Source organism: Tinamus guttatus, unplaced genomic scaffold (assembly GCF_059628265.1).
Source record: "Tinamus guttatus ecotype Peru unplaced genomic scaffold, ASM5962826v1 Tinamus_guttatus_pri_ptg000225l, whole genome shotgun sequence".
In the NCBI taxonomy this organism is placed as follows: domain Eukaryota; kingdom Metazoa; phylum Chordata; class Aves; order Tinamiformes; family Tinamidae; genus Tinamus; species Tinamus guttatus.
Genome location: NW_028288759.1, coordinates 384,590 through 396,660, shown reverse-complemented (window position 1 = coordinate 396,660; position 12,071 = coordinate 384,590). Strand labels below are relative to the sequence as shown.

General features: G+C 40.8%; 1 protein-coding gene across 2 annotated transcripts in view; it reads left to right on the top strand.

Moving 5' to 3' along the window:
• Positions 1-12,071, top strand: part of DIP2C (DIP2 acetate--CoA ligase C (putative)) — a 289,728-nt gene that overhangs the window by 196,057 nt on the left and 81,600 nt on the right. For both annotated transcript variants that reach the window (XM_088525179.1, XM_088525180.1), the window contains 2 exons: positions 6,439-6,530; positions 10,350-10,460. In XM_088525179.1, the coding sequence (XP_088381305.1) occupies positions 6,439-6,530; positions 10,350-10,460 (203 nt within the window). The remainder of the gene's footprint in view (positions 1-6,438; positions 6,531-10,349; positions 10,461-12,071) is intronic.

Sequence of the window (12,071 nt, the reverse complement as noted above, 5' to 3'; positions counted from 1 at the left end):
TTAGTCCAAGAAGGATCAGAAAGGCTGGAGAAAAAGTAAAAAGTTGGAAGTAATTTGAGAAAGTGTTATTTTTTTTGAGCTTTTTAATTGTAGCTGTTGTAAAAAACAGCAAAACTGGTGCCAAGTAACTGTGATTCAAAGAATCTTTTTTCCTCTGTCTAACACTTCCTGTAGTAAGTTCTGGGTGTTTTTTAACCATCTTCAGTAACTTTAATGTTTGTCACATCAGAGACGTGCTGGTAATGGCAAGGATGGCAAGAAAAGAGCAGGGAAAGATCTCTGGATAGACAAGTTATCTTCTTTTTATCCATTTCGATACAATGGGGAGAGTAATACCTGAAATGTTTTTTTAAACGAACTGCTCGTGAAAAAAAGAACAATATCTCTGTAAACATTTTGAGGCCAAAGTCCTGCTGCCTTAGCTGAAATCCCCATCCTGGGGATACTGTGAAGCCACTGAAATTTTGGTAGCAACAGACTGAAGATAAAGGGCAAGCCCGTGCCATGCTGGACACAAGCCCCCACCACCCGGGTCCTCTTGCTGTACAAGCCTCCTGGGCCAGGGATTTCCCAATTACCAAGAAGAGGGGGAATCAGGACTGTTTTCCTAATGAAGTAATTACATAACCTGCCTAGCCTTATCTCTGAATAACTCACTGCTCACAGAGGTAGTTATTTTTCTAGCTCAGCTGACAGATACACTCATTGAATACTCATGGTTCAAGCCCCGAGAGAATACATCAGCAATATGTTTAATACTTTTAATCTTTGCTTCTAATAAAAATATAGAAAAATAAACAAAATCCATGTTACAAAACTGATTTACATTGCAAAATCAGGCACTCTGGAGGCCAGAGTTACCCCTATTGTGCATATGGCAAGAGTCCTTTATTCTCTGTGGTACAGCATATTTCTTCCTGTGGTTTGTATTTTTGTTCCAAAGGGCAGCTTCATTTGGCACTCGGGAAGAGTTGAAGGAGCCTGTGAAGAGAGGGTTAACACAACAACAGAAATGCAGCTAATAATTTGCAAAGTAAAAAAAAAAAAGTGCCCCTGTACTTGCATAGCATTATCAAGCCTGCCATTTACACTACGTTTAATAAATACTCTTTTTCTATTTAATATCAGAAATATCATGTTGTGTTATTGAAAGAATGAATATTTGACAAAATTATTTGCAGTTGAACTTTGGCAGTCTCTCAATTGCTGTGCACGGAGGTTGGTAAGCGCCCACTGGTTTGGTTTTGCTGAGTTAGTGCTGTGTGGCTCTGAAAAGCATACTGAATATAATAAGGAAATTGATTGTGGTTTGTTTTGTCTCTGAGTTTTCTCTCTGATGCAAGCTTTTCTTTTATAACCTTCTTTACATTCAACACAAATATATAGTCCCATTTGTGAAGAAGAGGGAAGGGCTTTATTTTGTTGTTATGTAGCAGGCGTATATTTCCTGTCAACTGATCCCTTTGTTGTATGGTTTTTAAGACCTAATGATTTCCTTTACACTCATCATGTGTTGCTTAACCAGGTGGGACTGGCTGTTAACTCACTCCAGCTTATAAATTTTAGCTGGTAAAAGATATTGCCCTCTGAATTGGCTGTTGAACAAGATGGATAACAAGTGAAATCTAAGGGATATGGTTGCTGGTATAGAGTTGCTGCTATGCAACTAAATCAAAATTCCAGCAGCAAAAAAAAGCTTGCCTCACACAGGTGTTAGCAAAGTTCACTGCAGCTGCCAGAAACTGAGATTTTTTTTTCAGCCTGTCCAACTGAGCGTATCTGAATATACAGCGTCTGCAGGATATGGCTCAGCTTCAGAGACATTAGCTGCCTCACCACTCGCTTTCTGATACTTGCTATTATACACTGGGAACACCGAAGTTAGTTTGCAAATCTGTAAAGAATATTAGGGACTTGGCATCCCTGCATGAGCTTCTAGAACTTGAAAATCTGGCAGCTATATCCAGACATATTCTGGACGAGTGACAAAAGTGTCTAAGGAAGAAGTGATCTTGTTTCATCTTTAGAAGAAAAAGTCCTATTTCTTCACAGAATGGTTGAGGTTGGAAGGAACTTCTGGAGATCACCTATTCCAACCCCCTGGCTCAGGCAGGAACACCTGGAACGCGTGCACAGGGTCACATCTAGGCTGGTTTTGAAGATCTCCGAGGGAGAATACTCCACAGCCTCTCCGGGCAATCCACTCCAGTGCCCGGTCACCCTCCCGGTCAAGAAATTTTTCCTCATATGGAGATGGAACTTCCTGTGTTTCAGCTTGTGCCTGTTGCCTCTTGTCCTATCTCTATCCACCAGCCAGTGGTAGGCTAGTAATTAGCAATACATTAGAGGATGACAGATACAAAGAAAAACTAATTTCTTACCATCCTGCAGAGTTATAAAAAAATCTCAGAAATAAACAACATGATATGCACTTTTGTGGAAGCTGGGATTAAGACTGATTTTAGTATTGACAAGGGGCTATTAGTGTTGGAGAGTTTGCTTTGGTTTCCAAAATTGGCTTGGGAATCTCTTCTTTGGACCTTGAACAGTCTGGTTCATTTTAGGACTGAAAACTGGAAGTAATTCAAGTGCATAAACATAGGCATCAAGAGATGACTGTATGTGGCTGGCAGATACAGTACAGGACCAGTGCAAGTCCAGCTCGCTTCTGGGTTGGCAACTGGACACCAGGCAAGATGCCCTAGTGTTTAAAACGGCGCTGGATGCCCAAATCTCTCTCTAAATGACTTACCAACTATTTAAACTCAAGAAAATATTAATGTGTGACTGGGCTGGTGAGCTAGGCCAAATCTGCGAGATTTTGTTGTTCTCAGAGGCCGAACGAAGCATCGTTCGGAAGGACCACATAGTGAGGCATGCCAGAGGATAGGAAGAAAAGGAAGCCCAGCAGGTTCTGCTCTTTAAGCACAGAAACAGCCTGGCAGTGCCCCTGCTAGTGCGGGTACTACCCTCACTGGCAGTCACCCTCCATGGCTGTGGAAGAGCAGAGAGCCCCTGGATACTGCAGTGAGGCTGAGAGTCTCTTTGGGAAGAGACAGAGCTCTGCCACTAAGCTAAAACGAGGACCAGTCCGAATGAAGCTGTGGCTTGGATTTCCTACATCTGCCCTCCTGTCTTCAAGCCAAGTAATTAGAGGGTTAGTGATGGTGTGTTTATCCGAGGAAGACCTGTGCTTAATTGCTCGGCAGCGGAGGGCGAAGGGCCGTGAGCAGCGAGCTTTCCCTTGCGACCCGTGTGACGACGTTGAGCCGCTCCAGGATGGGCCCCGTGGTGGGGAGCGCTGCCTCGGTGACGGCCTTGGACGGAGCACGGTTGGCCTCCGCGCAGCTTCCCTCTCCCACAGTGCAGATATGGCCCTGCATGGAGGTCAAGGCCAGGCCGCATCATCTGGATTTGTGGGGGAGCTTTGAGCAATCAGCTTTTTATTTTTCCCAGCAATATCTAATCTCTACATTTGCAAAAGAAGAATTCCACTGAATTGCAACCTAGGCAGAACCGAGGAAGGAAATACTTCAAAGATTTCCTTCTTTATAACATCCTTGTTATTGAGTGCTTTTATTCTGCAGTCATGGAGGCCTTTGTACTGTGACACTTGCAGGCCGAAGAACCAAGGTGGCAAAATAAACACAGTTCTGTCCGCCTCTGAAGAAGCTTGTGCCTCATCCATCAGTCATAGATCTGACCATAGTGATTCATACATTCCTGGCTCCAGCTTCTGTATTACTGCTCTCTTTGGAGCTCATTTTTTTAGGAATGAAGCTATGAAGAAAAATTACTGGCTTCCCGTTGAACATGATCCAGTTCAAGATCTGCGTAGGATTTGCTCTACCTACTTGAAAGGTTTCCTCGTTTCCGTCTCTGCGTTGTCTCCGCTGGAACGTGGCAGGACTGGCAGCCAAGTCCCCAAGGCAGCACTTAGGCTAGGGGACTTCTGAGGGTCGCAGCGGAGGCCGTGTATTTCTGCTGCTTCCAAAGCGAATGCAAACTAACTTCTTTGTTTCAGTTCTCCACAGTTTCCAACCCATATGCACATGCAATTAATTAATGTTAATTCCCCAACAGTTTGCAAAAAGATAAAGAATTTCAACTTTGGGGTAATTTGTCCTCTGATGACGCAGATAAGCAGAGCAGAAAGGGCTGTGATAAAGGAGAAGAATGATCTTTCCTGAAGTATTAAGTGTTAGGAAACATTGATGGCCTATTCTGTGCAGTCCAAAGTGCATTTACACAAAAAAGGTGAGGCAGTAGTGAGACAACATTGCATGCTCTGCTACAGAAGCTAACATACAATTGAGGAAATAAAGGAGTGCCAATCACAAAATGGGGATAAAATACACTTAAAGGCTGAATTTACAAGAAATGCTTACTATAGTTATTACGAAGGAGACCATAAACATTTTCTAGCCTTAGAGAGGACTTACTTTCTGCTTCTGTGGAGGTGGTTGTAACCCTGGTGAATTTTTGAAGGAGGACATCTAAATAACTAGCTCTGCAGATTTTGAAGAAAATAGCATAAGATGCCACATTTATTATATGCAAAAAGAGTGAACATGTTGCAAATGCAAATTTAAGACTTGTAATAGAATTAATCCCACAACTGAGGCAGAATATTTAAGACCAGCCCCTTATGTCTCTCAAGAAAGAGATTAAAAACTCAGTGTCCATGTCAAGCTTGAAAGTGTTTTGTGTAAAGATGGTTCTTTCTTGCAATTCTGATCTTTTACCAGGCTTTTGATTTCCATTCTCCAAGATTCTGTATAACTATTAATTGTTTTTTCAAGTTTGCTCTCACTGAAACATTAATGTTGGAAACCTGTAAGAGAAAAGAGTATTTGCTTCCTGTTTCTTATTTGCTTGTCAAATTTAAGATGCTTTTAAAGACTTCCTTTCAAGCAAATGCAGGCACTTCTGCTCTCCTGACAGTAAATGCTTGTGAGGGTTAATTCTGCAGATGTACTCATGTATCCCTGCTGAATTTCCAGTGCAACAGAATTGATTCATGTTTACATGCTTACATGAATGTTTAATGTACATCCAAGCACTTCAGCACCAAATACTAGGGTAATATTTTAATGAATTAAAAACTGCAAAACATAGTTTGATTCAAGCCTGATGATACAATATTGCCATTTTCTTAAGAACTGATTGCTCCTCTCCTTAGTACTTCCTCAGTAACAAGCAGTAGTGACCCTTCCTGCTTTCCTCAAGAGGGAAGAAAATCTGACCTTCTCATTGTGTCTTACTTTTACGTTAAATTTGAACTTAAAATCATATGATAGCATTATAGGTTTTATCCAGGATGTGGAGGAAGTTAGTATAACAACTGCTTGCATTAGTTATAAATAGCAATAGCGCTTGTTTGGGAGCCTGACCTGCTGAACCCCATAGGTAATCCGTTGTCACAACCGATTATCGTTTACGTTATTGGTGGGCATGAATTAAAGATTCCTTACTGTCAGAGTGAATACAGTTTAAAGACAGAACATAAGGGCAGCAAAGAACAAAGTCTGCTCTGCTAGATATTGGTCAGGGGAAGGAACAAAGACATTACCTGAAAGAGCTTGCATGGAGAATGCTGCTTACTTCTTAAGGGATTAATGAGAGGGACACAACATGGCCAACATGCTCTTGGAGATCATTTTTCCCTTAAAAATATTAAGATGAGGTTTTGATAGGGATTAGCTAAGTGCAGAGGTGGAGAGATGAGCAATTGAGGAAGGGAAAAGAGAGGTGGTAAAAAGGAGGGTGCTGGGGGACGAGTGAAATGGAGATGAGGGAAGGGGCTGCTTGGAAGTCGATGAGAAGTAAAAGCCAACTGAGGGGAATGGAGGAAGGCCCAGAGCTAAAATCAGAGTGCAGCATAACTATGTGCTACAGGTCAGAGGGTCCCTGCTGCTTCGTGTGCCCTTTTGGCTGTGGGGTGTCTTGTGTGTTGTTTTTTTTCCACCCCTTCTCTCTGCCTTTCCTTTCTCCTTGGTGGCGTGGCGGGGAACGTGCCGTGGTGACGGCTGAGAGGTGCCCTCACACGGTGCTTCCACGCCAGCTCGCTGCAGCCAAGGATGCCTCAATAAGCTGCCTGGACCTGACACTATTCCAGCTACTTCTAGCAGTTAGCTCTTTGGAGTCGGGATCCCATTTTATCCAAGTCGCTAAAGAAGAAAACTATTCTGACTTCTTTTTTCCTTTCCTAAAAACATTTGTATATTTCAAAATAAAGTTCAGACAAAGTTGCTGATGTACATTTAAGTTTATTCACAGCATGTGCAGTAGCTCCAGCAGCGATATCATATTTAGTGAAAAGATTAACATGTGTCGTCACTGTTTAGGCTTTTCACTCTAAAGGTATTCTTTCCTTTTAGTAATCCTTTAAAATATAAGCAGAATGTAAAATTAATTTTACAAATTTTGTGTTAATAGGTAAGCTTTGGACCAGAAGTATGAAGGTTGCTTACAATATCCTACATAAATTAGGCACAAAACAAGAACCAATGGTACGACCAGGAGACAGGGTAAGTACCTCCATGACTTTTAATCACTAATAATTAAAATAAAATGTTGATGAAGTGAGGACAACGTATCTGGGGTGCTCAGTGGATACTAATGAAGTAATATGGTGGAGGATGAAATCTGCCGTCTGCTAAGAAAGAAAGCTCATCCTTCAGACACATGTTGAATTGCACAATAAATAATGATTTGGAACTTGCTGAATAGTATCTGGGACTTGTCGCAACATCAATGATAAACTTTCCCATGGAAAATGATTTTTGGACATAGAGAGTGGTCGGTTTAGCATAAACTTGCTAATAGAGCCTGGAGGTGTCGCATGGGCAAAACATGCTTGCTAATGACCTTGTAGTTGTTGAAATGGTGGATATAACAGAAGCATTATGGAGGACAAAGACAAACTAAGCACATTTTGGTAACCAATTGAATAAATAAATAATGCTGATTGTTAATGTTGTTCTTGACTGCGATTCAGCAACCGCTAGTGGCTAACTCTAGGTGAACAGGGAGAGGAAGGTTTGGAGAACGAACACTTCCAGCTGCTAGATCAAGGCAAGAACAGATTAGGGCTGTGCACTCCACAGGGGCCTTACTAGTTTACATTCCTACCCCTTCCACCAACACGTTGGCTGAACTTGCTCCCCTCATGTTACAGGCCCATGCCAGATTACACCATTCCACAAATTGCCACAGTCCTCATTCCAGGCTGGCCTTAGACCACGGAGCACATTACAGATTCCGGGAGATTCCAGAACTGGATACTCAGATATGCATCAATCTGTCAGAAATGCAAATTTTAGTCGTGCCCTGGTGATGAGAGGTTTGAGACTACGGCTTTGTCTTGTGGTGCTTGGTAACAGTTCCTGGACTGCTGATTCACTTGGTCCTCTTGCACAACACGTAAGAAACGTGTCTGTTTAGGGTACACATTTCTTAGGGCTTCAAAAACGAGAGCATGCAATTAATGCTTCCCAATAAAGAAAGAAAAGGAAAAAAAAAGAAATCAAGCCATACAATCTTTCCTATATCTCTTTTAGAAATAAATTATGAAGAATTTAACTACAGATGCTCTAGATACTTAATCTAAATTGCTTCCTACAGTGGCATTTAGCCAGGAGTGAGATCTAAAGAATCTCTTTTACTTGATTTACAACAACGTAGCTAAGCAACAGTAGAAGAAACAAACTGTGCAAGTATATACATCAAAAGAATTTACCCAGAAAGCTGTAAAAGGAAGAAAGTTCAGAAATGGGCAATATGTGTGTGCCTATCTCTCTATCTATTGTGTATCAACTGCCTGTCTTTGTATTAATTTACTTTAGCAACCACTGACATCTCCTAACATTAAGCGATGATTTTTGGGCAATTCAGAGTGCAAAACACACATAGAACCTATTGCCATTCTTCTGAAATAAATCCTTCTAGATTATAGTGAAAAAAAGTTTATAGTGGAGTGCTGAAAGCTTATGCTTTGCATTGTAAAAACATCTTGCTTAGCATCTCTGTGTAACAGAAACATGATCATTTAAAGCAACTTCATGCAGAAAATGAGGTGTTACTGTACATCTGTGTTCCAGGCAGTTATTTTGCTCACTCTAAAAGCTTTCTGACCTCTTTGAAGAAGGTTTTCTATTCTAAATAATGTAGTTTGCATGACAACAGTTAAAGGTGGTTTTAAAATAATAAATAAAATTCATGTGGATATTTGTGGTCTTTTCTAAATGAGAGCGAAATTGTTGCCTTGTGATAATGCTATCTAAAATTCAGAAAGGCATTTTCTCCTTTCAAAGCATTTTCTGTCTATTCAGTCATGACTATTTTTGCATTGCTCCATATTTCCTTTGTCTGAGTTAGAAAGATAGTGAATGGACCTGCATTTGATTCCCTAATTCCAATGTAACTGTAGATCACCAAGAACTGCTTTTGCCTTTTATAGTGACTTCAGAAATTTAACCTTGGGTCACCTCAGACAGCTGCCTGGAAACTAAGCTTGTCCTCTAAAATACTTCTAAATAAGCAGATTCTCATCTGGTAATATACACCATATAGTTTGTTTTCCTTCTGCCTTACCCTTTTTTTTTCCTTTTACACAAGTTACTCACAGTACTGTATTTACTTACAGTCCTGTTAAGTGATTAATGATTTTCAGGGAGGAAGTTAATGCCTTATTCCCACTGGACTTAAGTGAGAGTTACTCATCTCTCTCAGCTGCTTTGAAAAGACTCCCAGCCAAACCAACAAACTCCAACAGTCCTCGAGGTATCTTTGGGAATCTTTCAGCATATCTTACAGATGTTTGCTGGGTTCAGTAAATCCTGCCATGCCCTCACTGCACTTGGAAGGATCCCTTTCTTTCCAACACCCTTGAGCCTATTGATGATATGTGCATAAAGAATGTATACAGACAGCTCAAGCAGTCCTATGTGCTCATGCGCCATCTTACAAATAAAGTAGAAATGTGTTTTTTCAAAGTGTTTTCTCTAGATTTCTCCAAAGTTACAGTCTTCAGCTTAAAGATACTCTGATTCCCTTGACACAATTGGTTTGGGGATTTTCTAATTTGAAGAAATCAAGCTACTTTAACTTGTAGGAGATTATGGTGTTTGAAACTATGTGAAAACACTGAAAACACTTTTAATCTATGGTAACTGAACCTTGGAGCATACATGGAACATGGGTATTTTTATAGACATAGAAGCACACAAGTATTACAGATGTCAAATCAGTCAAAACTCAAGACTTGTAGATTTAGCAGTTTTTAAGATGCCATAATAATACACTGTGATCCTGCATGGAGGAAGCCCACAGGAATTAAGGCGAGAAGCTGTTCACAGTGCCTGCCACTTCTTGCATGCCACTTCAGTCAGCCGTGTGAAACAGTCACCAGCTGTATGAAGACATGAGTTGAGAAAATGCTTCTGTCTGAACCCAAATAAAATTTAGACAAGGATCTAACCACTGAAGTCGTTAACTAAAAATTGACTGTTAGTATTCCCTGCCCTTGAAGGAAGAGGAGTGGACTCCAGTGGCCAGATTCTCAGTTTGACAGTGTTCTCCTTCTTTGCCCCTGGAGGAGCTAAAGACATTTCTCGCAGTGTCCATAGGCATAAGCTGGATATCTCAGCACATTTGGGGAGGAGGAAGGGCACCTAGCGAAGATATGGGGGATTTACTGTGATGTTTCGTCTTCACTTGAAGTTCTGTCTGTCAAAGCTGCCAGCCCCAGCCCTAAAGCAGTGGATTTTAACAAATCCAGCCTAATATAATTACCAGCTCTGGAGGTGATCTTTGCTGTTCCACATATCAATTGTTCGTGAAACATCTACACTTTGACAGCAGTCTAATCCTAAAGTAAAATTCTCTTATGAGACAAAGCATAGGAAGACAAGAAGTAATGTGTGAATGATTGACAAAATGAATTTGGGCACAGATCCACTTTGTTTTCAATAATTTTAAGCAAATTATTAAATTAGAATGTAAAAATTCTATTAATTCATTTATTTTGATATTTCATACCTGTAAAGTAATTAGTAAATGGAGACTCAGCTGAAAGGTATTGTCAATGTAGAAAACGATGCAGCATGAAAATATTTAACTATAGTGAAAATTTCCTTAGTGAAAATGTTCACAAAAAAGAACATCTACCAGAATAATTCCTCCTGATTTCTCATCCATCTGTCATTAGGTATTTGAGTACTTTTCATAGAATTGTTTCTATTATAATGTCTCTGCAACAAGAAAGGCAGAAACTTCAATTATTGTTAGCTGAAATCTGCAATTAAACATGCACTGCAAAAAATACTCAAAATATCTCTTTCTTACAGGTAACACTTGTCTTTCCTAACAACGATCCTGCTGCTTTTATGGTAGCATTTTATGGCTGCCTCCTTGCGGAAGTTGTCCCTGTCCCTATTGAAGTGCCACTTACGAGAAAGGTAGGGAACTGAATTTCTCCTCTATGCTGCGCTTAAAAACTTAGGTCAGGATGGATCAGAACTGAGCAAAACTCTTGAGTACATTTCTGTGGCTAAGTAGTTCTAGAATTGAGCATACAAAGACAGTGCCGTGCGGTGAGTTATATATAGTTTCTTCTTTTTTTGTGATGGAAAATCTCAAGCTGTGCTTCCAGTTTCAGCAAATGCAAGTCTGTCTGGAAAAGGCAAAGAGAAGATATCAGCTCTGCTACCCTTAGATGGGTTATCTCTGTCGTCTCTCAGAGCCATCTGATGTTGGCCACTGACAACGAATCAGTGGCAGCTGCTGTTAGATTCCCCACCTGTTCCTCACGCCAGGCTGTGTGAGGTGCCGTGTAGACCACGTGGAAGCCGTCATGGAAGGGCCTCCTCCTGCATGTGTGGGAGGAGCCGGAGCTTCTGTCACTGCTGCCATCTCTGCCAAGGGTGGCGCTTAAGCAAAATCAGTTGGGGAATTCTTGCCACAGAGCCTAATTCAGAGCCAAATCTGACTGTCACTCACCAAAGCATTTCACAGGCAGCTCAGAGTTTGGCCGTGTTTCCCAGGAAGGTGGGAGCAGCTACAGCAGTCTCGGCCTGCAAAAATGCTGGGGCGATGAGGACAGGAGGCCCAAGCTGGTGTCTTTTACTAAGGCATTTTTTCTCTGAATGTGTATCATTAAGGCTAGAAATACAGCAAAATGTGTTTTTTTTTCCATTGAAGTCCTTTTTTTTTCTTATCCCTTTAACTGCAACACAACTTGGCAGCAATGCCAGTTCTGAGGTTCTCCAAACCTCCTCAATCCTTTTTTTTCCTTTTATTAGCTATCACTAATACGGCCTTACTTTTAATTGTTTGGGCTGGAACTGTCCAGGCAAGAAGAGTATTTTAATCAAAATCAGCTTTCTTCTTTAAAGGAAACTCTTCTGAAAAACGTTGGCTGAAGTCTTCGCTTATTTCCAAGAAAATGCCTGGGGAATGTATTGCTTTGCTCACATTAAAGATTTTGAAGGACTTTCCCTTGAAATGCTCGGGTGCCACAGCGCACCGGAGCAGAAGCTCAAATCCGTGCCTCGTAGACAGAGACCCTGCCACTCACATGAAGAGCCATGAAAGCTCAGCCAAGTTTCTATGCCCTCAGAAAGCCTTTGCAGTTTGCACATACTCAAATAGAAATTTAGCAGCTAAAAATACCTCGAGATTCTTTCTCAACTGAGCAAGCTTGAACCTTTCTCATCTCTTAACACTTGCTGGACTCAGTCTCTTGCCATGGGTGAAATTAAAAGCTTTTGGGGAGAAAAGTGGTAAATACTCAGTGTTAGACATGACTGTAGAATGAAGATAAGGATTTTAGTAGAAACATAGTGCATTTGCACTGAGCTGTCATGCTTTCACATGTGAGTGCAGTATCTTAAGACAGTTTGATGTAATTGCTGATATAGTGCATTATTTCTACATAAAATAGAAATTTTAAGTGCATCAACAAAAGGCAAGTTGAATTTGTAAAAACATACAGAAGAATCACGTGGATATGTCTGCTTTCATTGTACAAAAGAGAAGCAAGAAAACTTCTAGGCGTAAATAACTGTCTT